At 43.7% G+C, this 24,275-nt stretch overlaps 1 protein-coding gene across 6 annotated transcripts in view; it reads left to right on the top strand.

Moving 5' to 3' along the window:
- SLC4A5 (solute carrier family 4 member 5) overlaps positions 1-24,275 on the top strand; it is a 122,656-nt gene that overhangs the window by 89,130 nt on the left and 9,251 nt on the right. For 3 of the 6 annotated variants that reach the window (XM_030201799.1, XM_030201797.1, XM_030201800.1), the window contains exons 17-22: positions 4,362-4,523; positions 12,505-12,683; positions 15,664-15,736; positions 17,511-17,579; positions 21,506-21,679; positions 23,615-23,773. In XM_030201799.1, coding sequence (XP_030057659.1) covers positions 4,362-4,523; positions 12,505-12,683; positions 15,664-15,736; positions 17,511-17,579; positions 21,506-21,679; positions 23,615-23,773 — 816 coding nt within the window. Of the gene's footprint in view, positions 1-4,361; positions 4,524-12,504; positions 12,684-15,663; positions 15,737-17,510; positions 17,580-21,505; positions 21,680-23,614; positions 23,774-23,894; positions 23,980-24,275 lie in introns of all 6 variants that reach the window. The other 3 variants (XR_003941984.1, XM_030201801.1, XM_030201798.1) reach the window with 2 other exon arrangements.

Here is a 24,275-nt window from a genome sequence, read left to right as displayed (position 1 = left end):
ACCGCTGGGTTAGCGCAGCGCTATACAATTTTTAAAAATTTACGGTGCACCAGAAATGACGCACACTCAAGGCAGAACTACCGCCAGCAGCCACATCAGGCCAGCAGTAGTTCCAGGTTAGCGTGCTGTAAGCTCGCATTGGGCTTACCAACACTTTGTAAAAGGGCCCTTTACTCAGCTAAGTGGCCAAACTGGACCACATTAAACATAGTCCTAGCTTTATGCGGTGTCACTTAGGTGGTTAAGTGCTGAATGTCACACTTAACCACTTAAGAGATAGCCAGCTGCATAAACCCAGATATTCAGGGCCACATTGACCTCTCTAAATATTTATTTTTTTTATTTTTGTTACATTTGTACCCCGCGCTTTCCCACTCATGTACCTGAACCAATTCATTTGAATTCCATTTTCCTTGTCACCAAACTGATGGAGAAAATTTACGCAATGTTGGCCTTCATGCAATTTCCTATATAATAAAACGCACCTCCAACATTCTGAAGCTGACTGCATGGCTGAGGCATTCCTGCTCTCTGTATCCATCTCCTGAATTGACATCACGTACTTCCGGGTTCGTCACAAGCAGAAGTGACCAACCACACGAGGTTTCTCGGCTTCAGAATGTTGGAGGTGCATTCTATTAAATAGGATTGGTCAGTTCCTTGAAGCACAGCCAGAGCTCAGCGTCCTGCACAGTAACGCTCAGACACCAGAGAGAGAGGGGGAGCCTGACACCAGAGAGAGGGAGGGAGGGGGGGCCTGACACCAGAGGGGGGGTGGTATCTCTGTCACACACACACTCTCTCTCACACACTCTCTCTCACACACTCTCTCTCTCTCTCTCACAGTCAATGTCTTTCTCCCTCTCACTCTCACACACTGTCTCTCACACATTCTGTCTCACACTGTATCACATTCACTCTCCATGTGTCACACAGTCACTCACACACTCTCTTGATCTCATACACTCAGTCTCACAGAGAGTCTGTGTCTCACACACACTCTCTCTCTCGCACACACTGTATCTGTGTGAAACACACTCTCTCTCTCTCTCACACTGTGTCTCACATACGCACTTGCACACACACTCTCTGTCACAGACACACTCGCACCCAGACTCACTCTCTCTCTCTCTCACACACACACACTCACCTATTCACTCTCTCTCTCTCACACACACAGTCACTCTCACATACAATCTCTCAAACATACACACTCTGAGGAAAACCTTGCTAGCGCCCGTTTCATTTGTGTCAGAAACGGGCCTTTTTTACTAGTATGTTAATAAATACTAACACTCTCACTCTTCCTCCTCTCTTTTTCTCTCATCTCATGCTCTTCTTTAGCTCCATAAACTTATTAGCGATTTCTCTATCTTCATGTCCATACTAATTTTTGTTGGTCTTGACATGCTTATTGGATTGAATACCCCTAAGCTACAACTGCCTCCTGATTTTAAGGTAAAATGATGAACATTACACGTTTATCAAAGCTATTTTAATATTGTGAGCTGTTTGGGTACAGAAATGAGAAGCCTGCAATGCTTTCAATTATAAACAAAACATCAATTGGGAAAATCACCAGTATTTTGTGAGAGAATAAGGATTCTGGTAGTTCAAATGGGCCCTAGTTAGTTGCCGCCGGATTCCATTGTATATGTGACTTATGCACTAAGGACTGAATTCTGTAAATGGTGCCAAAATTTGGGTATTGTTTATAGAATAGCACGTAGTGCCAGGATCTGCGTGCAATTTTGGGGACAAGGATTTACATCAGCGCCCAATTATTGGCGCTAAATGGCTTGTTATTCAATTAAATTGTGCACACAATTTTGAGCACCATATTATAGAATTTACTAGTAAGTGTAACAGGCCCTGCAAGGCATGTACCTTTCATAGTTACCAGTGTATGTGTCCCTCCAAACCCACAAGAGACAGATGCAGGCCAGAGAGGCAGATTTGTCTCCACCATTCATGATGTATTGTAAGCCACATTGAGCCTGCAAAGAGGTGGGAAAATGTGGGATACAAATGCAATAAATAATAATAATAATAATTTCCAGGCTTTAAGTAATGATTGATTGATCTCAAATTACAATTCACCAGGGGCAGCAAAGTGCTTTTTTGGAAGTGTCAGACTCACCAACCTCTGCCCTGTCCCTCAATCCCACTTCTCCCTCTCTCTATCCCCCTGCATTCCACATATATCTTTTTATTCCCCCTTCCCCATCCTGTTTGTTTGTCTAGGGGAACTAAGGGCTTTAGGAAGAAAGGAGGGGCATGAGAAACAGAGGAGGGGAAGGAAAAGGAGAAGGAATCTTGGAAAAGGGAAATGAATCTCAGGGAGGAAGGACAGAGGGATGGGAGATGAAAGAGAAAAAGATTTAGAGGAAATGGGAGTGACCCATGCGAGGGAGGCAGAATCCACTCACTTTTTTTCCCAAATCCAATCCCTTAATTTACACACAAACATCCCACAAAAACCTCTTTCAATTCCCTCACTCAGTCCTCTCACATTCATTTCAGTCTTCTCATTTTCCCTGCATCTCCTCAAACCTCTGGTTTATTCCCACTGTGTCTAGCATCTGGTTACACAATCACACACATACTGCTTCACACTTCCTAGGAGTCCCTTGTTCAATCCTCTCACATTCCCTCCAATCCCCTCACTCCTCCTCCTGCCTTTCCTATTCTCCTCACTCAAACACACTTCTTCCATGGCTCCTCTGATCACCTCCCACACAGCCCACAACCCCTCTTGACAGCTCACTGCATTACCAAACCCCTATCCCCCCCCACCCTTCTATCCATTGACCAGCTAATCTCTCTCCCCTGCCTCACTAGCTACTGATCCAAGCATGCTAATCTAACAAAAGTGGCGTTATAACTCCTTGAGCCATTTCCTCTTTCCATGCACCCAAGTACAGTAGTGTGCAGGAAGAGAAAGCAGTTTGAAGAGCTGCCATCACCACTATTGATTTGGTATGTCCTGATTACCAGCCAATGAAAAGTAAGAGAGATGCACTGGCCATTGACAATACCCATAGCTGCTGCTTCTTTAGGCCTGTAGTAGTGGGACTACCTCCTTTGCAGCACTGCGTACGCCTTGTAGCGCTATAGAAATGCTAAATAGTAGTAGTAGTAGTACCTCCTTCCAGAAATTTGAATGTCCATCCATGATGACCTATTGCTAAGCAAGGGTGACAAATGCTGTTTATGATCCCTCCTCATACAAAGCAAATCGATTGACATGGAATAATGTTAATACTCTAATATCACTGGGGTAACTCGAAAGGCCTGGTTTCAATGTTATACCAACATAAAAAGTAGGAAACGATGGAATAATGTTAGCCAGGCAGAAATTTAAACAAACTACCAGGCCTTAGTACTGTTGTTATTTGCCTTGGGGTGTGGGTATCTGTTCAGGCCTCAATTAAAGAGAGAGTGCAAACATGGCAGTGACCAGAGTCAGAGGGATATCAGGGTTAACAGAGAACAGCACAAACAGTAGGAAAAGGAGGTGATAGTACTACTTCTGTACAGTTCATTCATGAGACCATCTGGAGTATTGTTTCCAATTTTGGAAGCCACGTCAACAGACAAAGTAGAGGCAGTCCAGATAAGGGCAACCATAATGGTGATACCTGTATCATAAGCCCTAAATCTGTACGCACTAAAAGAGAGGTGGAATGATAGAGATAGTCAGATATCTCAAAAGTATAAACAATACACAAGGAGAAAACATGTGGAAAGGAAGCTCTCAGACGGAGTCATGGCAGCGAACTGAAAAAGGGTAGAATGGCAAGCAAATAGGCCTGCATGGAAAGGTGGAAGGCGAATGGAACAGCCTCCCAGGGGAAGTAGAACAGGCATGAGCTGTAACAGAATGCAAGAAAGTCTGGAATAGGCACAGAAGATCCTGAATTGTGGAGAAGTGACAGGATTGTATAGGGTCTACATTCTTGCAGAAGGAAGAGAGAATAGGGAAAGAGAATGGGATTTGATATTCCAACTTTCTGTGTTTACAATCAAAGCAGTTTACATATTATATACAGGTACTTATTTAATACTTGGGGCAGTGCAGGGTTAAGTGACTTGCCCAGAGTCACAAGGAGCTGCAGAGGAAATCAAACCTCGGTTTCCCTGGTTCTCAGGCCACTTCACTGCTCTCATATTCTATTTCTGTGAGACTCAGTGAGGAAGTGGTAACAATCAGCAGGAATGAGTCAGAAAGCAAGGAGGTGAAAATCTTCATTCTGGTGTCCCTTAAGAATGCTGCCACATGCAGTGTGCCATAGTTTTTCAGAGAAGCTGGTGTTCTGCCTGAAATGTGCTGCTGTAACTCTGTCTCTTCTCTTTTCCAGCCCACTCGCTCTGACCGAGGTTGGTTTGTGTTTCCATTTGGTAAAAACCCCTGGTGGCTGTACATGGCCAGTGCCCTCCCAGCTCTTCTTGTCACCATCCTGATCTTCATGGACCAGCAGATCACAGCAGTGATAGTGAATAGGAAGGAGCACAAGTTGCGGGTAGGGCCTCGTTCAGGCTTGGGTTGCCTGCGCTTGGCGGTGTGCCTTTGTGACATCTGACCCGGTCGGTTCCAAACTGCATTCTGATTCTAGAATGACAGTTATTTAATTGTTGCAAAAAACAAGGTTGCTACAAAGACCAGTAATGGCCTTGCCAATTTGTCAATGGGTACGTAACTTGGCAGTGACATGCTTTTTTATTTCATTTTGATTTAGCACATGCTAAACGTGGCATCTGGGGCATAAGACTGCTCCCCTTTCTTATTTCTTTTTTTTTATTCTTTTTTATTTAGTATTTTATCATTTTTAATTAGTTTTACTAAAGTTTTATTGTAAACTGCTCTGTTGTCTAAGCCAAATGGTGGTGTAGACAGTCTATAAAGAAACTAAACCAATTTAGCATGTGCTAACAAAGTCATCTGCGCCTAAATAAAACAAAAGAAAATAAAATCAAAATTAAACAATAGCAATTAAAAAATAAAAGAATACATGAAAATTTCACCAGCACACACCTATAATTCAGTATATTCTTTTGTAAGCAAAATCATTTAAAGAGTGAGCAATATATAAACAACCTTTATCAAAGCCAGTATATAATTATTTGGCTTATCTCTGAATATTCATGTTTAACCTTGTATAACTTTGTACCAATGAGTTATCAATTCATAAAAACATAAGGGTCATTTTCAGCCAAGACATTTTTAGTTAAAATGAACTAAATAAGTTGTCTGCTTAACTTATAAATGGATATTCAAAAACTTAACAGGTTGTCAGTCACATTGAATATACCCAGTAAATGTTTAATATATAACTTCTCCAGTTAACTTTAAGCACATTATTTATGCACCCTGGCTTTCAACCTGATAATAGTACTAGAGAGTTGCATGGGAATAGGGATCACAGTAATCCCGCAGAACCCGCAAGAATCCCACAGGGATGGAAGAAGTTGCCACAGGGCTCCCGCGTGGATAGAGGACGTTGCTGCGGGATTCTCGTGGGGATAGAAGAAGTTGCTGCGGGATTCCTGCAGGAGTGTAGTCAAAATCTCTGGTGACACCAGAGTGAGATGAGGTGTGGAATACTCTAAGAGAGGCAATTGGAGCACCAGAATGAGGCTTGGAATGCTCAGAGAGGCAGCCAGAACACCAGACTAAAGTTTGGAACACTCATTGGTAGAATAGTGAATACTGTCCAACAGTGGCGTACCAAGGGGGGGGCGGTGGGGGCGGTCCGCCCCGGGTGCACACCACTGGGGGGTTGCCGCAGCGCGCGCCTGTCTGCTCCCAGTTCGCTACGCTCACTAAATTCTCTTGTTCGCTGCAGCAGCTCCCTCCTTCTGCCCCGGAACAGGTTACGAGAGAATTTAGCAAGCGTAGCGAACTGGGAGCAGACAGGCGCGCACTGTGGCATCCCCCCCAGCGGCGTGCACCCGGGGGGGTGTCATTTCACGGGGGGCGCGGTGCACCCGTGGGGGCACATCGGCAATCCGCCCCGGGTGCCGTCGAGGCTAGGAACGCCACTGCTGTCCAAAAAACTGCAAGAGGCTGTTGGGCTCAGAAGGAAATGGAGGCTGTTGTTTTTATTATTATCCCTAAAACACCTTGTTTGTTTTCTCTTTTAATTGTAGTCTGTAAACCACCTTGAATTCTCTGACTTGGCAGTATATCAAACAAAAGATAAACTTGAAACTTAATAATGTCAGATCATGTGGGTACAGGTGGGGATGGAGGAGATTAATTGTGGGGATGGAATGGATCTTAGCAAATACGGTTGAGTATGGGTTAGATTCCAATGGGGATGGGCAGGGATGGGTGAAATTTCCATCCCCATGCAACTCTCTAAATAGCACTGTCAAAATTTAACCTCACCCCTGGCATCCCTCTCTTCCATCCCATATTGAACCAGTTCACCTTTATCCAGACACATGTTAAATGTTCTGAAACTGTAGTTAAGTAATTGGGAGGAGTGACTGGTCAGGAGATTGTCCCATCAGTAGAGATGATGCTATTTGATGTCCCAGGAAGTCTAGGGTTTAAGAGGAAAAAGTCTGTCCCTGGGCCAAGAAAGCTTTTATGGTTACCAGAAACAAGAATCCTCACCATTTGGTAAAAAGAACCTGGGCCTTCATACTAGTAGTGGGGGATTAGCCTGCATTGTCCATACAAATAAGGATAATCTAATCTAATACTGGCATTTTTATTCTGCTTTACTGAAATGACTCAAGGAATATCACAATCAAGAAAAGAACCACAGAGATAATTCCTCTGATAACAGTAAATGTACCTAATAATAGTAACATTCATTTAGAACTAAATATCCGTCAGATATTGAGTGAAAAGATAACCTTTAACAATTCTCCTAAAGTTGTAGTAACAAGGGATATTACAAATATTACACAGGAGTTCATTCCACAAAACAGGGCCCCTGTCAATCAAAGATGCCTGTCTAGAAGTCCATTTCCAACAAGTTGATATTGCTGGAATACATAATTAAATTTCCTGAGCAGAGAACAACATCCTGGAAGGGAAATAAACAAGAATTATATCGTGAAGCTATTCCGGAGGTAACCCATATAAAATCTTAAAAACAAACAGCAACAGTTTAAAATGTATCCTAGCCTTTATTGATAGCCAGTGCAACTCAATGAGCAAGGGGGAAGCATCATCATTAAAATTTCCACCCATGATCAGTTTTTGCCACCGCATTCTGTATGATTTCAGTTCAGCATATTAGTCTTTCAGGTAATCCCAAAAGAACAATATTGCAATAATCAATCTGGCTCAATACCACAGATTGCATAATCATCCTAAATTGAGACAACTCTAAAAATGATTTGATTCGACAAATTTCAGTTTAAGAAAAGATTTCCTAACAATTGTATTCTCTTGTTTTTCCATGGTTAAAGTAGAATCCAAAATTACTCCTAAGATTTTGATATCCTTTTGAACTGAGACCTCAGCCGAGGCTATTTTTATTTTCTCTTGTGGCAACTTCACATGTTTACCTGCTGCCCATAAGATATTTGTTTTATCTGGGTTAATTTTCAAACCATTTACAAGCATCCATGTCGAAATGGAATCAAACACCTCTGACATCTGCAAAATAGTCTCCTGAAAGCTATATTAAAAATATATCATCTGCATAAGTATGTTACGTCAAAAGGACTAAGCACAAGTTACAGTTTACTCAGACATACATTAAAAAGAACTGGTGAAAGTGGTGAGCCTTGTGAGACTCCGCAATCCATCCTCCATGACTTTGATGTGGACTTGTTCCACACTACCTGTAAGGTGTGATGTTTCAAAAACCCAGAAAACCACTGTAAGACCCTGTCTGAAATTCCAAATTGAGATAACCTCTCTAACAAGATGTCATGTTTGACCAAGGCAAAAGCACCTGACAGGTCTAGCTGCATGATCAGGGTTGGATATACCTTTGTCCAAGTTGATTCTCAAATTAAGGCCAGTAAGACAGTTTCTCTGCTATAATTAAGATAGAATCCCGACTGTCTAGAATCTAATATTTGGTACTGAAAAAGATAATCCTGTAATTATAGTCCTACCACTGCCTCTACCCTCTTTGCCAAGAATGGAATATTAGCCACTGGTCTATAGCTGGAACTAAGATTTGGGTTAACGTTAGAACCCAGCAACAAAACAGAAGCCAAACACTCTGTAAACTTGACACAAGCAGCAACAAACAGCAGAGGTAGTCCAGAGAAGGAGAAGACAATCAAGGTTTCGCCACATGCAAATTTATTGTACAATGACCCAACTCGACCAAGTTTCAGCACTATGCCTTCATTAGGGATCAGTGAAATATCTGATGTTGTAATGAACAAGTGGCATAAATGATTATGCTCCCAGTAATGCTGCAAACACAATCACACGCCGCCGGGAACAGAGCACCATTATGCAAATCTACCTCTGTTGTTTGTTGCTGCCCCTTAACATTAGAACCCTTCAGCAATGGGGTCAGCAAGATATGCCCCAGTTGAACTGGCATACCCCCTTTCCTCAAAAACTCATTTACCAACTGAGTGAGCATAGACACCAGATGTGAAGGCATAGATTTCAGAATTTTAGCTAGGCAGGGGTCTACTTGACAGGACTCTTTTGCAAACTTTTTAACTAATTTTATTATTAAAGCCTCATCTATAACAGAAAAGGAATTCCAGATCCAATCAACAGGGATTCCAGAGGAAACCACAGTGGTCTGAACCCTATCTAACTTTATTTCTGTCTTTCCTTTAGAATCTCGTTCTTTATCCAGTTCCCCTTGAATTTTCAGAAATTTTTCCTGAAAATATAAAGCTAAATCTTCCTGAGTAATATCTAATTGCTGAACTCACTTTTCCACTGGTGTTGACAAGCTTCTCACTATATTAAAAAGTTCCTTAGAGAAATTACAACTGTCCATTATTCTATTAGAGAAATAATTATTTTTGTGTGATTGAATCTCTTTTTGTATAGATTTATCTGCTGTCTCCAAAGAGATTTCAACTCATCTGTCTGTTCTACTCTCCATGCTCTGTCCAATTTTCTGCATTCCTTCTTTCTTTGCCTCAACTCTTCTGTATACTATGGGTCTATCAAAGACCTTGGATGTGGGAGCTGATGCAAAGGAGCCAAATTTGCAATGATATGCTAGAGTAAGATGTTGTCTGAGAAAATCATTTTTCAACCACTGAACACAATTGAGAAGAATCAGTCCTACCACTTCAAACGATTGTAGCTTTATCCCTATAATGTGACTTATTTATTTGTAGATATAATGTAAATTCATGCAAAAAATGATCAGACCATAAAGACTTATGAACTGCCCAATGGTCTTCTAAACTACTTTGAAAAGAATCAGAAGATGCTATAATGGCATCAAGTGGCAGAAGAGAGGATAAAAGTACACATATAGGAACAAGCAGAAAAAAACATCAAGGGCCGTCAAGTGTGGGACAATCAGGAATCCTTTATTGGTCAAAAATAAAGGATTCCTTATTGTCCCATATTTGATGGCCCTTGATATTTTTTTTCTGCTTGTTATAATGGCATCTAACGTGTGTCCTGCTTTATTCATACTACCTTCATTAATGATCTGTAAATTGAATTTCTGTAAAAGTTCTAAAAAATTCTGACACTTGTTTATTATTTTGTTTCTCTAAATGAATATTAAAATTCCCAGCAATAAGAATTGATTGAATTTAAGAAGAGGACTGCATCAATAATGAACAGAGGTTGTCAAAACTCCCCTCCCAACTTCCCGGTGGCCTATATAAGACCAAAAGTTCTACTGCAATCCCCTCACTTTTACTTTGGCTAACATAGCCTCCAACTCATTTTTCATAATTGTCTCAACTAACTCCATCTGTAAAAGTTTGTTGTAGATAATCGCTAGGCCCCCTCCTCTTTTCTGTTTTCTAGCAACAAAATGAATTGTGTAGCCATAAATTTGCTACGACATGATCAGCCTCATTTAACTAAGTCTCTGTTAATAGGAAAAGACCAACTCGATTATCTGCCACAAATTCTCTCATAATATCAATTTTGTTTCTGCTGACCTAATATTAGTGTACCAGACTGGTTTTGGCAACAAATCCTCTCTAGTACATTTGGCCTTTTTAGGTTTGATTTTTATGATGCAGCATTTTCTTTACAAATCTCCTACAAATTTTTGTTTTACTTTATTTACCCCTGCTCATATCAACCTTGATTTCACAATTGATTGACAGATAGTTGATTAAATTACCACTAGTATCAGTATAGTCCCTATAGTTGGTTTACCCAACAGTAGCCCCTTTGTCCCATATCTCCCCAACACAGGGCTAATAATCTCCATTGAGTAAACTTCATTTCCCCCAAAAGCCTGAATATTAAAACAGTCATCTAAACCAGAATTATATTTCAGAGACATAGTAATAAAACCCCACCACCCAAACTTAAACCCCATAAAAAAAAGATCCAATCAATGACCAACACATCAACATTTTACATTAAAATACCAAAGTAAACCTCACCTTGCATCTTTAGCAAAACGTAGACTAAAATTAAAACAAATAAAACCTACTATTCAAATTCACTGAGAAATGATGCGGACTAAGGCGTTAAGGGCCCACAAAGTGCCCTTCGGTGTGGCCCTTTTGCTGAGCCTGCTGGCAGGAGAGGGCCTCCTGCTTGTTGGCCCTCTTGTAGAGCTGGTAAATCTGGCATCTGATGTCAGGGGTAGGGTGGGGTTAGCATCACACATGTTACTTCCTTTACAGCAGTGTTTCCCAAGTCTAGCCAGTCAGGTTTTCAGGATATCCACAATGAATATGCATGAACTTGATTTGCATACATCGATTCCATTATATGTAAATCTCTTTCATGCATATTCATTGTGGATATCCTGAAAACCTGACTGGCAAGGGGGTACTCCTGGACTGGACTTGGGAAACACTGCTCTGGAGGGGTAGGAGGTGGAAAAAAAATGACAAGACACCTCCTTACCCTGCTAGACATGGCTAAACTGATGATGGGGATGATGACGGGATCTGCACATAGGGCAATTTGAGGTCCAAACATCCAGCGACTGCCACATAATGCACATAGGAGTCATTTAGTAGAGATGGGAGAAGGAAAGAGAGAGGATTCTGGTTTAAATGAAAGAGGCTGTTGTAATTAGAAACAAACACATCAGTTGGAGGTTCTGTGGGATGCAGAATGGGTGGAGAGGGTGGAAGGAAGAGGGGATGATAGGGGAAGACTGAAGAGATGTTGAAACTGTTTTAACATTTTTTCGAAGCTTTGTGTAATAGAAATAGATGGTATTTTGACATTTGTGTTGATAAAAGTTCAGATATAGAACTGGGGATGTCCATGTATGTCAACCAATTACCGAATAAAAGTGATGTAAACTAAGGGGGCCTTTTACAAAGCGATTTTAGCACACGGTAAAAATCAGCTAGAGGTAAACTCTGAGATGCCCATGGCGTCTCAGGGTTTACCACCAGATGATTTTTACCATGAGCTAAAAAACACTAGTGTGGCTTTGTAAAAGACCCCTTAAGTGTTCTGCCAGGTGGGAAATTCAAAATATACCATTTGTCCAGGTAACTCGCAAAGTTATCCAGGCAAATCTGTTGACTATCAGCCTCAAAATGAAGATAGAATACTAATATTACTGTGCTTTGTACTTTCATTTCTCGGATACCCCAGTGAAAAAAAAATATTTCTCAGTTCAAGGTCCACAGCAATTTTAACATCCCGTTCTGGTACAGTCTACATTTCGCCATCTGCAGTCTGCTTCAGGGCAAGGTTTAAGTGTAAACCCCAGCTAAGCAGTGTCTATAATGAGAAGTTAGAATGTACAGCCAAATATCACAATCAAGGAAATGTTTAACAAAATGGGCAAAATATGTTTTTACCCTCAATTGACAACATTTTACTCATTATCTCAAATATTTGTTAGATTGCTGTGTTCAAGATGAATGAACCTTGAAACAACATTTTTTTTTTTTTATTGTATTGCTTCAGTCCTGTGAGTTCTCTGGTTTCCTCTCTAGAACTTTCTTGTTCTGTAAAATGGAGTACACATACTATACATTACAACACCTAAGCATATGAAAATCTTAAGCATTTTATCGTCATAATTAGAATTACTGATGACAAAGTATTTATGGACCACCTTTATCCTAAGAGACTGGTAAATAAAAGTCTTGAAAATAGGACTGAAGAGGAGATAGTGGGGGCGGGAAGGAAAAGCACTACAACCCAGCCTGGGACAAAAGAGAGAAAGGAAATTAAGAGATGGAAGTGAGAGAGGGGAGGTGAAGGGTATAGGAAAGGTGATTAACAAAGCTACAGGTGAAATGTTGGGATGCTGTTATGGATACAAGGTGCTCTGCAAATTTAAACTCTTCTTTTGTTCTGGGATTACTTTCAGATCTGATGAATCTTTGCTCTTGTAGTGATTTTAATGGCCTCCTGGTTGTGTATTTCTGCTTCAGAAAGCCTCAGGCTATCACCTTGACCTGTTCTGGGTAGGGATACTAATGGCTGCCTGCTCCTTCATGGGACTGCCCTGGTACGTGGCCGCAACAGTCATTTCTATTGCACACATCGACAGCCTGAAGATGGAAACAGAGACCAGCGCTCCTGGAGAGCAGCCCCAGTTTCTGGGAGTGAGGTACAGCACACCTGTCTCTTCTGAAAACATGAGTTACCTACAGCAGTCAGGTCAGGGTAGCTCTCCATAGACGGATGATGATGTCACCAAAATTATTTCCATTTCCCTGTATTTCTTCATGTACCATTGATCTTGGTAAGCATCGTAACAGTTTACCGCTTTAGAAACACAGAGGGATTCACAGAGAATCGCATGCAAATGAGCTGCTCGTTGCTTTTGCGACCCAGCTCATTTGCATGCGACATGGAGGAAGCCAGTCGGTGAGCTGAGCTTGCGCAGAACAGTCAATCACTATGCGTGGCTGCTCTGCGCATGCTACAGACGGCTCTCATACACGCAGACAAGCTGTGTATATGAAACAGTAGATGGAGCCCTTTTTTTGCAAGCACAAAAACGCGTTGTTGTTTTTTTGGATGGACCTGTGTTGGGGCTCCCTGCCTCCCCACTGCTGGGAAAAAGTGGAAAAAGCCCAGAATATGCTTGCTGCTGCTCTCAGCTGCTGAGCTCTGAGGAATCAGCATCAGGGCTCCGGGCTGCCGAGAGTGGGGGGGGGGCAAGGGGACAAAATTCCCCGGGCCCGGGCCTCCAAGGGGGGCCCGGCACCACAGTCCCCTCCACCCGCCTCCCTCCGTCCACCACCGGGCCGGGCCCCCCTGAATTCAAATCATAGCGCCTCACCTTGACCTGCCCCAGAAAATAAGTGAAATGTTACAAGCACAGAACAAACTATTTTCTTCTTAATGATATGACGTGCACCAGGCACTTCCTGGCAATGGCAGTTATCGTCTGCCCTAGGAGTGTTTAGATGCAGAAACACTCCTAGGGCAGACGATAACTGCCATTGCCAGGAAGTGCCTGGCGCACGTCATATCATTAAGAAGAAAATAGTTTGTTCTGTGCTTGTAACATTTCACTTATTTTCTGGAAACAGGACTCTCAGAATATTAATGAACTAAAGAGAGCTACATGCATAGGCGTAGTTTGACTGTTTCATTTGGGGGGGCAAAGAATGGGCGGAGCATATTAGCATATCATTTGCATATATACATATGCAAATGAATATGCTAATATGGAGGAAGGAAATGAAATTTACAGGCAAAATATCACAGATGCACATTTCAAAAAGCTGACACATTTCAATTAATAAATTATGAATAAAATACTTTTATTTACCTTTGTTGTCTGATCATTTAGTTTTTCTATTCGCTTTGATCCCAGTGTCTTCTGTTTTATGCAGTGTCTTCTTTCCAGTAGGCTTCCCTCTGCTCCCCACCCTCCCAGTCCCATCCATCTGTTGCTCCTTCCCTCTGCTCCCCACCCCTCCCAGTCCCAACCATCTCTTGCTCCTTCCCTCTGCTCCCAACGCTCCCAGTCCCATCCATCTGTTGCTCCTTCCCTCTGCTCCCCACCCCTCCCAGTCCAATCCATCTCCTGGTCCTTCCCTCTGCTCCCAACGCTCCCAGTCCCATCCATCTCCTGGTCCTTCCCTCTGCTCCCAACTCTCCCAACCCCATCCATCTCCTGCTCCTTCCCTCTGCTCCCCACCCCTCCCAGTCCAATCCATCTCTTGCTCCTTCCCTCTGCTCCCAACGCTCCCAGTCCCATCCATCTGTTGCTCCTTCCCTCTGCTCCCCACCCCTCCCAGTCCAATCCATCTCCTGGTCCTTCCCTCTGCTCCCAACGCTCCCAGTCCCATCCATCTGTTGCTCCTTCCCTCTGCTCCCCCACCCCTCCCAGTCCAATCCATCTCCTGGTCCTTCCCTCTGCTCCCAACGCTCCCAGTCCCATCCATCTTCTGTTCCTTCCCTCTGCTCCCCACCCCTCCCAGTCCAATCCATCTCTTGCTCCTTCCCTCTGCTCCCAACGCTCCCAGTCCCATCCATCTGTTGCTCCTTCCCTCTGCTCCCCACCCCTCCCAGTCCAATCCATCTCCTGGTCCTTCCCTCTGCTCCCAACGCTCCCAGTCCCATCCATCTGTTGCTCCTTCCCTCTGCTCCCCACCCCTCCCAGTCCAATCCATCTCCTGGTCCTTCCCTCTGCTCCCAACGCTCCCAGTCCCATCCATCTTCTGTTCCTTCCCTCTGCTCACCATCCCTCCGTCCCATCCATCTTCCCTCTGCTCCCCCCCCCCCCGCGAGGTCCAAGATGGTGACTCCGTCTACCCCTCTCTCTTCCTCCCTTCCTCCGGCGCAGGCAGCAGTTTTTTCCAGCGTTCCTGGCAGCGGTAGCGATGTACACACTGCCTTCGGTCTGCCCCGGAAGCCTTCTCTTAAAGTTCCTGTTCCCACCTATGCGGGAACAGGAACTTGAAGAGAAGGCTTCGGGGCAGAGCCAGAGGCAGCGTGTACAACGCTACCGCTGCCAGGAACGCTGGGAAAAACTGCTGCCTGCGCCGGAGGGAGGGAGGAAGAGAGAGGGGTAGACGGACACGCTCCTCTCCGTCCGCTTGGCTTCCCTGCCCTCTCTGTCTGCGTCCCGCCCGAAAGGAAATGACGTCAGAGGAAGGTGGGACGCAGACAGAGAGGGCAGGGAAGCCAAGCAGATGGAGAGGAGCGCGTGCCTGCATGTGTTTTTTTTTTTTTTTAAACTAATGGCGCGGCGGCGCCTCGCATCGTTTGGGGGGGCATTGCCCCCCCTCGCCCCCCCCCCCAGTCTACGCCTATGGCTACATGGGAGCTATCATCACCCTGGTGACATCTCATAGCCAATGACATAAGACTTTATTAAGTGATCAATGATGTCACAAGCTGTGGAGGCCATCTTTGGAGAAAGGAAGATGGTGGTTTATCAGGGCCAATACATTGCTCACAAAACTTAAAATGTAATGTTACAGCTGCATCTAGTTGCATGGTAAAAGAATGAAAATCAGAGAATTCTCCGTTAAGGGTAATTTGATGGATCTGCCCAACCTCATATAAAAAGGCACTGTGTATTTCTCTCCTGGCTGCCCTTTAACACTTTGCTCTCCTTATTTTTTCAGAGAGCAGAGAGTCACAGGTACAGCAGTGTTTATTCTGACTGGCATCTCCGTCTTCCTGGCCCCAGTTCTGAAGGTGAGATTTTTCCAAGAGCGTGTCAATCTGTGGTTTGCTCTTGCATCTCTTTGCTTCAGTCGCATTGCAGGAACTTCCTGTTGTACAAGTCCCAGTACAGAGCTATTTGTTGTCATGAGGAAATTAAAATTCTTAGTATTATTATTAATAAAGAGGATGTAATAGACACAGTCAGAAGCTTTAAAACAAGACAGAATTCTTGACGTGTTCAAAGTTCCTCATTCAGGAATTGTAAGGATGTTGAGTGAAATCAGTCTTCAGTTACACAGAAGAGTTGGTGAGAATACTAGTTATTCTAGTAAAATTGAAGGCCTCAAAGCTGTCAATAATATATAAGTGTCTTTTTAATTGAAAGGACGTTGTAGAACAAGAATCCTGATTAAGGTTCAAAAGGGTTGACTAAAGAAAGAACACTGCACAATATTTCCTCACTGGAAGGGGAAGTGATTGCTTGGTGGAACAGTCTCCCAAGGGTAAGGGATGCATGGTGGAGCAGTCTCCCCATGGTAAGGGATGCATGGTGGAGAAGTCTCCCCAAGATAAGGGATTCAAGGTGGAGCACTCTCTCCAGGATAAGGGATGCATGGTGGAGCAGTCTCCATGGGGACACCGGGGTCAGGGGTGTAATGCTGCAGGGATGGTCAGGAAACAGAGTTCCAGCATTTCTAACAAGATGCAAGGCAGTGCAAAAGAAAGAACCTTATTGAATCAGACAAGAACCTAGAGAGAGAGAGGGAGGGACAGCAGAAAAGGCAGTTTCATCCTTTATTGATTCAACAAGAAGATAGGGTACAGGTTAGGGTTACCATATTTGCTCACCCAAAAAAGAGGACACATGCCCCTCCACACCCAGAGGAGCAGACACATCAGGACTTCAGGCCAGGGCCTCTGGTTTGGCTGGCGGGGGTCCCCCCAGGCCCCACCAGCAGAAGAGAGCTTCCTCCAGTGCTGCTCTTCACTCTACCACATTGCCTACCAAGTGGCTGCTTTTCCCCTCAGGCCGCTCATGCTCAGTTTTGAAAATGAGCATGTGCTACCTGAGAGATAAAGCAGCCACAGGGGCAGGCAATGCGGCAGAAGAAAGAGCAGTGCTGGAGGAAGACTTCTGCTGGCGGGGCCTTGGGATCCCTGCCAGCCAATGTATTTGCAGTGAGGTGGGGGGGGGGGGCGGGCAGCAGCGGCAGCGATCCTGGGAGGGCGGCAGAGGCAGTGATCCTTGGGGGGGCAACAGTCCTGTCCTGGGCCCAGCTCAGCCCTGGGGAAAGGAAGGGATTGTAGAGATTGGCAGACTGGATAGACCACATGGGCTCTATCTGCTATCATTTTCTCTGTTTCTGTGTAAATAGAGTTTATGGTATTCTAACAGGAAGAGAAATGACAGCAGATAAGATGGACATGCCAACTGTCTCTACCATCATAATAGTCTGGGTTTGAATCATGTTGTTGCTGTTTCTATTTAGTCTTCACAACTTATGACATCTTGAGATGTAATGCTTCCACAGCTGATGTCAAGAGATAACTTGATAACATCACCTGCAGAGCTTCCTAATGTTTTAAGTGTGCAGTAATGCCAAAGATTCATATGAAAGACTAAGAGCTTTGAAAGAATAAAGGTGACCCAAAGCCTTCATGTTGCATAGTGACTACAGAAACACTGGTGTGTGGTTTTCATGCAAGACATGTCATTGTGAATGAGGTCAAGGGTAGATGCTGCTTTTAGTCATGGCCAAAAGGAAAAGCTGATGGCTCTTTTTCTGCTTTACTGTCTGACCAGTACATCCCTATGCCTGTGCTGTATGGAGTCTTTCTCTATATGGGAGTTGCCTCGCTGAATGGGATCCAGGTAAGGACAATACCTTTTCTCTTCTTGTTTTTAAATGTCTTATCATTTTGTAGAGTGTTTAGATTTTTAGGTAATTGAGTCATTATTTCTATTTTAATATGTGCATGGAGTGGAGGAGTAGCCTGATGGTTAAAAGCAGCAGGCTGAGAACCAACAGGCCAATGCTCAGAACCTAGCACTGGTATTAATCTGCGCAGAATGTTCAGAGAGCCACAGTTCAGGAAACAATGGCCATACCAAAGATTAGCGCAAATTGTATTTAAATGTAGTCAAATAGACGTAAATGAGGTCATTTGCTATTTCTTCCCAATGCACAGAGAACAGTGTACAAACAAACCATACCTTTACTTCAGGAAAACTAGGGGCCCTTTTACTAAGCCACGTAGGCACCTATGCATGCCCAACATGCGCCAAATTGGAGTTACTGCCCAGTTACCTCATGGCCCTTGCGGTAATTTCAATTTTGGCGTGCGTCCGCTACACGCGTCTGAAAAAAAAAATTTCTGACATGCAGCAACTACGCACGTCAAGTGGCATTTGATGCACGTAGACCATTACCACCCAGTTACCACGTGAGACCTTACCGCTAGGTCAATGGCTTGCGGTAAGGTCTCAGACCCAAAATGGATGCACGGCAATTTTCATTTTGCTGTATGTCCATTTTCAGTAACAGTTTTAAAAAGGCATTTTTACAGGTGCGCTAAAAAATGATTCTGTGCACGCCCAAAACACGCGTCTACACTACCACGGGCCATTTTTCAGTGTACCTTAGTAAAAGGACCCCCTAATGACAGTTCAGAACTGGCATTAGGGTGTTTGAGGAGAGAATTTCTAATTCTTTTCAGCTTAAAATCTGCTGGTTTTGATTTATTTCAGAAGCAGAAGGAAGCCCATGCGAGCCTTTAAGTGCTGGGAGTGAAAAACAAATGTGTGTGGGACTGAGCATACCCAAAAGTGAAAGCACACATTGGCACCTCTTTTCTGCACTTAAATATAAGCCTTTCAAGAGAAAAAATGTTGAAAACCTTATATTTAAAGGCGCAGAACAACGGCACTGATGTGTGTTTCACTTTCTGATTGCCTGGGCAGGTGCACAAGAGCTGTGCTTACCGCAAAATTCTTCTGCACATGCGCCAGGCATTTTCCTCCCCCCCCCCCCCCCCCCTTGCTTTCCGTCTCACAGTGTGTATACCATCTGCATACCATTAGTGTTGAGCATTAGGGAGCTAAGTTTTGGTGCTGTTCTCACAGTATGGATTGGGTGCTGTTCCTTATATCATGGGAGTTCTGAGCATCAGCCCACAAGAGAGCCTGGTTCAAATCCCACTACAACTTCCTGTGATCTTAGACTGGTCACTTAACCCTCTGCTACCTCAGATACAAACTCAGATTGTAAGCTCCCCAGGGACAAAAAAATATCTACTGTACCTGAATGTGCAGTATATGATAAATTAAATAAATAAGATACTGACTTTTTAATGGAATTTGCTCTGTGCTACCCTAGAAAGTTGTGGAATATCAAATTGAATTTTTAAAAATAACTAAATTAGGGGTCCTTTTACAAAGGCGTGCTGAAAAATGGCTTGCGGTAGCATAGGCACAAAATGGAGGTGCAGCAAAATCAAAATTGCCACACGTCCACTTTGAGTCTGAGACCTTACCGCCAGTCATTGACCTAGCGGTAAAGAATCTGGGTGGTAATGACCTATGCGCGTCAAATGCCACTTGGCGTGTGTCCGTTATAAGCGCCAGAAAATAAAATTATTTTGCAGACGCGCGTAGCTGATGCACGCCAAAGTTGAAATTACCACAGGGGCCACATGGTAACCAGGTGGTAACTCCAATTTGGTGCTTGTTCGGCACGCGTAGGCGTCTACGCGGCTTAGTAAAAGGGCCCCTAAATAATCTAAAACAATGTGAAAACAGGAACAAACAAGAGGTAGCCTAGGGGCTCTCACAGAGTTGGTCACTTCCCCAATTCCAGTAGAGATGTTTTAGGCGAGTCCAGATTTCGTAAAACTCCATCCTGATGCATTATAGGACTAGTAGCACTGATTTCAGTAGGCAAAATCAGGGACTACAAATACTGCACTGCTTTGGGATGTAAATTAAAAACCAGGAGTGGCCTGAAATGTCTCTGCTTCAGTGGGATTTGAGATTCCCATCTCTAGATTTGAAAAGGCTGGAAATTCAAGCAAGAACTGTTCCAATTGTGACATCTTGTGGCCAAGAGGCAGTACTGCCAGCAGGTTTCTGAAAGCACGGGAAGGACTAGATTCGGTACATCAAAAAAATTATGCATTGAGCGATATTCTATGAAGGGCATCTGCCTAAGCGCCTAATCCACACCTAACTTGACACCTGCATTTACACCTGCTGAATAATATGTGAAGAGACCACATTCTGTGCTGTAGAATAAGGACAGAAACTGAACTTCTGCTGTATGATAATGGCAAGGGTCGATCTCACCTGAATAATAAGGCAGGGACCGAGCATATCTGCTCTATAATGAGGGCAGTGCCTAAATTTCCAATGTAGGAAAGACAGAGATCGAGCTCCCACTGCATCTTAAGGGGAATCATCAATTCCCAGACCATAATAAGGATGTGGCCTAAGCTCTCTCTGTTTACTAAGAGCAGAACTTGTGCTGCCACTTTATAATGAGGACAGGGCTGATCTCTGTGTGTATAGGACAAAGCTGCTCAGACTGCTCTGTTTGTTCAATTATTTATTTTATTTTATTTTATCCATCCATCAAATAATGTTTGATTGTGGTAAAAGATAAATAATTAACAACAAACAGTACTCCTGTTCTATATTATTATTTGTTGCATTTGTATCCCACATTTTCCCACCTATTTGCAGGCTCAATGTGGCTTACAAAGAGCTGTTATGGCATTGCCATTACAGAGTACAGAAATACAATTGGTGTTACAGAGATATTATATATTATTATATTATATAAATTACAAAATCTTTATTAGTGAAAACAAACCAGTGCATTAAAAGAATTACCAAATAATATCCCTGCAACTCACTCACACTGCCATCCACACCAGACTTATACCCTGATGACATATGTAAATCCCACAAAGAACATTGAACATAAACCCTAAATTGCAGTTTCTTCAGTCTCTGTGTATCATCAGAGCACAATCTCAATAAAGATCAGTCAGTGAGCCCTAAAAAAAACACAGGACCCAAGTTCTTGCTGTATAATAAAGATGGGGACTCACTCTCTCTCCCCCCCCACCCCCACCCCTCCGCTGTATAATAAGAACAGGGCCCAAGCTCTAGCCTCCTAATGAGTGCAGGAACTGATTGTGCCCCCTCCCCTTCTCTCCCTCCTCAACCTATAACACAACAGGGCCCAGGATCTAGCTCTATAAGGTCAGGGATGGAGCTGATAGGCAGGGGCAATAGGGGCGGTCACACAGGGCACTATGCTCCAATGGGCCCTACATCCTGCCTGTAGAAGGAGTCCTGCACCCATAATCAGGCAGTCGGTGACACCTTCCATGAGCCACTGCCATACCAGCGGCGGGTGCTGTGCATGCACAAAAAATGAGCATGCACAGGAGGGCAGGCGTCCCCTATTCATGCTCAGTTTCATGAAAACAGAGTATGAATGGAGGAGGTTCGGCATGACGAAGCAGATCATCAGTTGCGGGGGTGGGGGGGCTACTAAACTGTTGCACACAAGGCCCTGCAACCACTAAGTCCAGCCCTACAGATAGGTCTCAAGGAACGATCTGATGCTGTATAATAGGGACAGTGATCAAGCTCGCACTGTTCCATAAGGACAAGTTCCTTTTTTGTAAGTGCAGAAACCTCTCTGCACAGTCCAGAGCTTAGATCTCTGCATTATATAGGAATGTGAAATAAAGATGAAGTGTTATAGTAAAAAGAACTCTCCTTTCTACTAGTTTTGGGATCGTTGCAAGCTCTTCCTGATGCCAGCCAAGCACCAGCCGGATTATGCCTACCTTCGCCATGTTCCCCTGCGCCGTGTCCATTTCTTCACGCTGGTGCAGATCATCTGCCTCACTGTCCTCTGGGTCCTCAAGTCAACTGTGGCAGCCATCGTCTTCCCTGTCATGGTAGGAGCTGAGGCTAAGGCTTGGAGCAGCTCAGATGTTATAGAATAGACTCTCACTCTCCGGTATCATTGATAGAATGACTTTCTTGGAGTTTTGTGTGAATCTGGCCCCCATTATCTGAGTAGCAGATGAAATTGGTATTGTTGATAGCATGAACCACTTTCTTCCCACCACTCTCTGCACTGCATGCCACAGATTAAAGATCTAAGAGCTTTTGTCTGAATTAGGACTCTCTCTGTTGTAGTTCCTTTTTGGTGGGATAGCATGCCTGAGGAGGTCTGGTGAAAATTAAATTATTTGGCATTCAAGAATAAAACAAGTAGTTTTCCTTTTTCTTTGATGATTGGTTACAAAAAGATTTTCTTTCTTTTCTCTAGGTGTACAGGGTTATTATTGGGGGGGGGGGTGTTTATAGATGATTGTTTAGGGTTTTTTAAGTGTTTTTCACTGCGGTTTGTTATTTAGAGGATATTGTAAAAGGTTTTGATAAATTATCATTTTTATTTGTCTTTTTATTTTGTTCTTATATTCAGTATACCACTTTGGGTTGTTCCCTTTAAATCAATCAATTTGTGGGCTTGGGCTCAGAGGGATTTGAGAGCTTTCCAGGCGGTCCTTTCCTCCTCTGCCCCTGCAGAAGCTGCTCAGTCCCGCTGATAATCCCAGCAGCAAGATCACCAAGTCACACCTGACACATCACCCCTGGCATTCACAGGTGTGGTTGTCGTAATAAAGTCCCTCCAGGATTTCAGATTTTTTTTGCTGTGGTGTGGGTGTCCAGTGGCCTGTTTTCTTAGGGAAATCAAAACTGCAAGTCCCAGCATGCAGTGAGGTAAAACAAGACTGGCTTAGTCTGATCTGCAGCAATGGAGTCAGTTAGTGGCCTTAGATAAATAACTACAAAAATTAAATAAAAACATTCTATCTAACAGTCTGTTTGAAGATATTCACCCAGGTGGTGTTTTAAGGGCCATATCACTATCAACCACAAACGTTATTGCTGATTCACAAGAGTGCACGCCATAAACCAGTAATTACTCATAATCCCTACTGACACAGTGGGGAATCAGCCAAATCCACTGTGGGTCGTAAAAGTGACCTACTGCTTGTGATAAAAACACCTGAGGAATATGATCACTTTGATTAGTTATTCTGAATCATATGTGCTCACTTCCTGTAATATGCTATGGCATTACCAAAGCTTGGTGACATTGTAACATACTTGGGCCCAGTGTTAACCCCCCCCCCCCAATTTGGGTTCAGGCCTCCCCAATAATTGATGTGCTATCTGCTAGTTTGGCTGATGGAGATCCCCAAGCCCCATCAGCAGAAACCCTCTTCCAGCCAATGCTTGTTTTCCTGAGCCGCCAAGAGGCTCCCTCCCACCCTTGTGCATGCTCAATTTCACTAAAACCAAGCATGTGTGGGGTTGGCAGCATGGCAGCTTAGGGAAAAAAAAACTTAGACCAGAGGAGGGCATCCACTGGCAGGACATGAGGACCCCCACTAGCCCAGGTATGTGGGTAGAGGCAGGGGCAGAGAACAGCAGGGAGACAGGGCAAAATTTTGTGCCCCCACACTTTGGACTCAGGGTCCCCAAAACCTGAGGTTTAACTATGCAACTGCTTGGATCAAACTGAGATTTCAACTAAAACAATTTAAAAAGTATTTAAACAATATTATTTTTTTAAATTTGTTTTAAATACAAAATGTGCTGGTTTTTTTTTTGTTCCCACGGCAAAGACCTGGCCTGACAGTATACACCCTGCATCAAAATCCTTTAATGCCTATATCACACTTGACCTGTTTCATTCTGTAATTACCCATTAAGGGAAAACATGCAGACCCTGTGTTTTGTATGTACCTGTCCACAATTCATTCAGTGATCTGTTTGCTTTTCCACTCTTCCCTCCACCCCCTCATTTTCATTCCAAGATCCTAGGCCTGATGATGGTAAGAAAGATGCTGGACTGGGTCTTTCCACAGCATGACCTGGCCTGGTTGGATGACATCCTCCCTGAGAAAGAGAAGAAGGAAAATGATAGAAAGAAACAAAGAAAAGCCACGGAAGAGGAGGAGCATCAGGAGGTACATGTAAGCCCAGTGGCCACTGCTCTGAAATCTACCCTCTCTCTCAACAATATATTATCAGATGGTTGATAAGTACAGCTTAAATAGCAGCACTAACCAGATCTTCCCCCTCTTTTCCTGCCAGCCCAAGCACCCTCCTCCCTCTGTTATTACCATTCCACTGGATCCAGTTCAGTCAGACCCCCCAAACGGTGCTTCCTGTAACACCAGTAAGTAAAATTGTTTAGGATACCAGTACTACTACTAACATCTTGCAGCTTTAGCACGATCAAACTAACAGTCATGGCCGCTGGTTTCTGGGAGAGCATGAGAAGGCATCACACCTCTGCCCTGCTTTCTCTCCCCTTTTAGAGGCCGATGTCAAAGTGGGGGAGGCTTAGCACACAGCTTAGTGTGGCACAATTTTCTGCGTTACAGTGGCCACCCTATGCACAGGCTACAGCTCAAAGAAAACCGGGCACAAAGAATTATGTAGATATCAATGCACTGCTCATTTAAATCCAAC

Source organism: Microcaecilia unicolor, chromosome 4 (genome assembly GCF_901765095.1).
Source record: "Microcaecilia unicolor chromosome 4, aMicUni1.1, whole genome shotgun sequence".
Lineage (NCBI taxonomy): Eukaryota > Metazoa > Chordata > Amphibia > Gymnophiona > Siphonopidae > Microcaecilia > Microcaecilia unicolor.
The sequence above is the reverse complement of the archived record's forward strand: the minus strand, read 5'-3'. Positions and strand labels throughout refer to the sequence as shown.